The 6,000-nt window shown below is 37.3% G+C and overlaps 1 protein-coding gene across 1 annotated transcript in view; it reads left to right on the forward strand.

The window, feature by feature from the left end:
- Nucleotides 1-3,969, forward strand: part of LOC122810815 (obscurin-like) — a 374,712-nt gene extending 370,743 nt beyond the window's left edge. The window contains exon 6 of the mRNA XM_044082375.1: nucleotides 3,783-3,969. Within this exon, the coding sequence (XP_043938310.1) occupies nucleotides 3,783-3,799 (17 nt within the window). The 3' untranslated portion in view covers nucleotides 3,800-3,969. The remainder of the gene's footprint in view (nucleotides 1-3,782) is intronic.
- The last annotated feature ends 2,031 nt before the right edge of the window (nucleotides 3,970-6,000 follow it).

Here is a 6,000-nt window from a genome sequence, read left to right on the forward strand (position 1 = left end):
TTTAAGTAGAGGGGGTTATGGGGGTGCTTGCCTACAGCCTTATTGTATTATGTTCCCATTGGAAGCTGTCATTGACAGCTTTTCAGTGTTTTGCTGGTTTGATGTAACCAGTTCGATGTAACAGCATTCAATATTTTGCCGTTTCGATGTTCCGATATAAACCCCAATACTCTATGGGTCTGCCCTCACTTTACTTCTGCCTATGGCCCATAGCTTCTGTAGCACAAACATATCTATTAAACTTCCAGCATGGATTGGTATGGGGCAATCTGTGACAACTCTGGGTACATGACTAGAGGGGAGTCATACATGTCAGGGTTACATATCTGGCACAGGAGTGGTACCCTGAACTGCTGTTATGTGAATGTGCTACTGGGATACTTTGACTGGTTTCCTATCTGTGTCCAGGATTTTTGTCAGCAGTGAGCACTAGCTGTGACAGTGTGACACTTGGGAGACATGTATCAGGAAGAGTGCATGTTGTATGTACTTATCTTGCTGACATTTGCAGGCATGTGGTGGGACAGTTGAACAGTTGTACACATTTTATTGGTATACCCTCCATACAGCTACTACCAACATTTCCTTACGTGTACATCCTGTGTATAAAATATCTGTTAACACTACCTGACTGTTTTTACAGTTATTCCTGATTCCTTGTGTGTAAATATGCACACATCTTAACACCACTCCCTGCATTTGAACAGTGTCTGTGTGTGCAAAACTAACAAATAAACTATTTCACATCACGCTGAGCTATTGTGGAACTGCTGTTTTTTGTTTCAGTGCTTTCTGCCTAATAGTCTCTTGGTTAGATGGTCTGAACTTGTTATCCTGTGATGCATGCATGACAGATATTATTGTACTGTGCATTAATCGTTTGGATTACTACAATCTGGAAAGCAAAGTTTAACACAAGGCAATGTTGGATGGAACACAATTTTAAACTTTACACATTATTATTCAGGGTTCAGAGTTTAGTGTAGTATATATTTCACATTTCAGTTATATTTTGTTTTATAGCTCCATCATCTACAGTTTTTCTCTGTGAAGAACCTATATACATTCTACATGTCTACAATAACATACCAGAATAAACAGAACAGTTTTTGTGATGGTCACCGTGTAATGTTTATTACACATAGGTTCATAGGTAGGTACTAGGCTATCGGCCCATGGGCCTACGTAAGCCTAGCCAACAAAGTTCCCTGGCTTACGCCCCCCAAGAAAGTTATTTTCCTGTGCCACTGTCGAGCAGAGACACAGAAGTGATCCCTGGGGTGTATTTCCTATTTCCCATCCACTCATCAAGATTTTTCTTGAAGAGTGCTAATGAAGAACTTTGCATTATTCAGTCAAACATTTTTATTTATTCAGTTTACACAGTAACGTTATACCTACTAGCAGAAAGCAATGTACTCCTTCTTAGCTATTTGAACACTATACTGCAAAATAGATTTGATTTCACCAGCCTGTCAGTGCAGCCTCAGCAGTCTGTCACTGTGGGCTTTGGTGTTCATAGCCCCTTCTGCTGCAGCTGTAGGGAGAGAAACAAACATTATGCATACTTGTCTATCACATCATCAGGTTAGTATTTACTACAAACTATTAGATAGTGATACTTAATCACTACTGGACCATTCTGTGCCTGTACAGCTTGGATCCACTTTGCCAAGAGCTCCCCCTTCCTCTGCTTTAGATCAGCATACTGTACCTGCTCACCAGTCCAGGGGATGCCAGTAGAACTGGTGAGATCACATGCAACCGTGTCCCAGGCCTCCGTCTTGTATTGTGAGCCCTGGTACTAGCCCTGCAGCAGTCTCTCCTCATGGTTTCCAACAAGGAGTCCAGCCATGACCCTGGGCTCCTAAATGCTCTAGAGCTGCACCTGAAAGCGCACTCCCTCTCCAACACCAGACATATTCCTGCAGAGATCAAACTAAACAGGTTATGGCAGTATTCCCTCCTGCATGGTTTAAATAAGGCCACATTCCTTCCCTTTACCATCATTGGACCATTTCAAAAATGCTAACACAGTTTAGCAACACTTAAACTCATTAAGATGGGTTGAATATTGCTTATAGGGGTAATTGCTGAGCTTTGCTTAACAGTGTGCAAATCCATTTAGCTGCACTGACTGCTGCTTAGCATTTACATTTAAGCAATGCTTATACTGACTAAGCTGAGCATTCCTAACCATTGCTCACTGTTTATTTTAAAAAAGAGATAATGGCTTTATTTGGTAGGTGTATGTGATTCCCTTTATATGACATCCCTCTATGTGCTTTCATTACATTAGCAAGGTGTATGACTATACTGGATGGGACATTTGTGTATCCATGGGAGATTTCATATGTTATATACACTCATACTTCCATTTTACACCAGCTACACTACCAGGGTTGACAAAATCCACTTAATATATGACTTCAGTTTAAAAAAATTAAATTTAACACTGCTTTCCTATATAAAAATAACTTGTGTGTCTTGGTAATTGAACCATGAAAGTCTGTGTATAGAGCTGGGACTCTAAACAGTACACTATCTCGGTTTAGGACTTTCAGCTGTATATTTGTATTTATCCCTTATGGGATGTTTAAGCAATGCTAAGCAGAGGGCCATAACGGGCACACCCACTTATCTATGTTTAAACATTCCTTACCATGTAAAAAAAAAATTATTATAGTATTATTATATTATATAGTGGGTATTGTGTTTTTCTGACAAGTCATTGAAGACTGCAGTAAGGATATAATGGTATACATTTGATTTTCAGACTTGTAGCTTTCAGAAATTCATACTAATGCATATCCTGTTTTCTATAAACTTTCTAAGTTTATTAGGGCAATATTTATGAAGTGTCCTTATTTGCAGGGCTTTCTTCACCCATTATTTGTGCCTTTGTGTACATGGACTGCTGTCAGGGAATACTGGCATACATTTGACTTATAGACTTTTATCCTTCAGACATTCATGCTAATGCCTAACCTATTTTCTATCAACTTTCTCTAGTTTGTGAGAGCAATATTTAATAGCTGTCCCTATTTTTAGTGCTTTTCCCGCCATTATTTGTGCCTTTGTCCACATTTCCTGCTTTAGTAGGTTGCAAGGTGTCATATGGCATTTTTACAATGCAGGGGGTGTGCAACATAACCTGTACGATACCCCTTGCATTGCTTTCCTGCTCTGCTATATATTTCAGTGTCCACAGACACTAAGATAACATTTCTTTCATTTCAGTGTCCACAGACACTGAAATATTGGCATAATATTAGAGAAATTCTCTAATATTATGCCGCATTTGTTTTAGAAAATGCCATGCGGCACATTCTGAGTGCAGGGGGATGTTCGTAGTCTGTGCACTACTTAAACATGCCCCCTCCACTTGTTCATGGTTTGTGTCCATTTAGTCTTAACAGCAGTGAACCTTCATGAATATGCAAGGCGCGCTGCTGTGGCTACATGGACATGAACCCCTCAATGCAGGAAAAGCACTATTCCTACATGGAGTTTAATGAATCCAGGGGAAAGTGTTTGCAAATGTCATTTTAAATTATTTAGAATTTATTTCTGCAAAGGAAAAATGTTTTGCTGTATGAATGAAGTAGGGCTGATGTAGTGTGATTCAGTTTAATTTATTTTTTATCATTATGGGAGACCAGTATTTATATTCAAATGAATAGTAAAATGAAAATTGTGCAATGAGAACAGTAATGTGATCTTGAGAAGTGATATTGTAGTATCACATGATTTTAATTTTCTCATCTTACTTTATTTTCTAGGTTCCATTCCATCATGAGATAAATACCGAGCTGTAATTTGAGAAGACAATAAAAACCCAGTCTTGTTCTATAATGTTCTTGGTCAAATTATGCTTTATATCTGATGTACATAATTTTGAGCACACATACACACACACACACACACACACACACACACACACACACACACACACACACACACACACACACGCACACACGCACACACATGCATGCATGCACATATATATATATATATAATCATGCACATAAGGCATGCACACATTTATTGATAAAGCTTAAAACTGCAATAGAGGAATTTTGAAAAAATATATTTCCTTTGTTAAACTGCTGAAATCTTATGACATACTAATCATACAAATGCAGACTATATGAATGCAATAACACAGCTGTACATTAAATTTTTCCTTTAACAGTAATGAATTAGAAAATGTAAATCAAGCACATCACAAAGCTTCTATCTTGCTTGGACTATACCTAACATATGTGTTATCTATACAGAAGCATATGTTTTTCATGATGACGTTTTCATGAGTTATTTTAGAATATTGCTCACTAAATGACATTCCATGATGACATTTTAAGTGTGAGATACAGCTGATATTATACACCTGGTAATATACACAGTAAAGTATTACTTAAAAAGGATTTTGTTTTCATTATATAAAATAAATGTTATTATCCATTAATCTGTTACAGTTTGTACATTTGTATGATACACTGCTCAAAGAACAAATAAGACTTGTGTTTCATGCTTTCTTTCTGCATGTACACACACACACACACACACACACACACACACACACACACACACACACACACATATTCATATATCTATACCTGTCTCTCTCTCTCTCTGTATATATATATATATATATATATATATATATATATATATATATATATATATATATATATATATATATATCATGTTGCGATTCTTCTTTGCACAGCATGTTCATTTCAAAATCATACTAATACTGGCATTGTTCCCTGTTTGCTATATATGATGCCAGCATGGTTTCTTCCTTAGCACATGCCTCATTTGATTGCTGTGTTAATTTATGGGGGGGGGGTTGTTCTGGTTCAGGTACTTTTACTGACATAGCTGACACATTTATATTATGAGACATGGCTGACTAGTATCAGCTGACCACGCCTTCTGATTGGCTGCATCAGTTGCTCACCTGAGCCATGTAGAGAGACTGGTGAGAATGTCCTTTCCTGCCTACCTGCCACTGTTAAATATGAGTTATTAGTGATGTAAATCATATTTTCATCTAGTCACATGACTGTTTCATTGGTTTGTACAGGTTATCATGGTCACCACAGAGACGGACAACATAACTAAGAGGGAGTGATATTCTGAATGGTGCTTTTGCAATGTTTTTTATCTATCTAGCTGTATTCTTTTCTTTCCAGTCAGCCAAAGTGCAATGGTAAAATATATTGATCAGCTGCTTTAATGACTACACAGTTCACAGGTGCAGAGGTTAATCTCAACATCAGGAAGTAATTGTATTTTCTAAGGCAGTGTTAGCATCATAATTAAAAATCTAATATTACTGCTTTTGGAAAAAAAATTGCATGTGTGAAATAAACGTTTCTTCATGTTGTAAGTACAAAAATAAGTACTACTGGTCATGTGGTTGAAGAAAGCAGCAAGAAGAGAACACATTGGGAAATAAAACATCCCAGCTGAGATAACTAGTCGTTGTGTAACCAAGGACTGCTCCACAAACATGAGACAATAGAATTAATAAAACTATCTGTTTCATTACTAATACATGACGAGTGGTCCTGAGATGTATATCATTACCTGAAAGGGGTCTCCCCATGACAAATGAGTTTCAGCATCACTGCTGAGCTGCAGTATGGATAGGATGTCCTTTACTGTGACCATGTAGTACTGAAGCCAGGACAGATGACTTATCTCATTATAGCCAAGTGCGCCTCCAGGCATTTCTGTAATTACCTCCTACTGACACCTCTAGGAGTCAAATATTGCTTGTTCATATTTGCATTAATAATTCCAAAGCCATGTTACATACAAGGTATCAGAAGATTTGAGCATACATGATGGCAAACACAACTGCATTGATATTTGACTTCTGTCTAATGCAGCTAAAGAGATATTCAATATTATTTGTATACTGTAATAATTTTCATATTTGTATGAATACCTCACATTCAGGTAACACTAGCAAAACTGCATAGCCTC

The sequence above is a fragment of the Protopterus annectens genome, chromosome 9.part0, assembly GCF_019279795.1.
Source record: "Protopterus annectens isolate FY-2018-M chromosome 9.part0, PAN1.0, whole genome shotgun sequence".
NCBI lineage: Eukaryota > Metazoa > Chordata > Ceratodontiformes > Protopteridae > Protopterus > Protopterus annectens.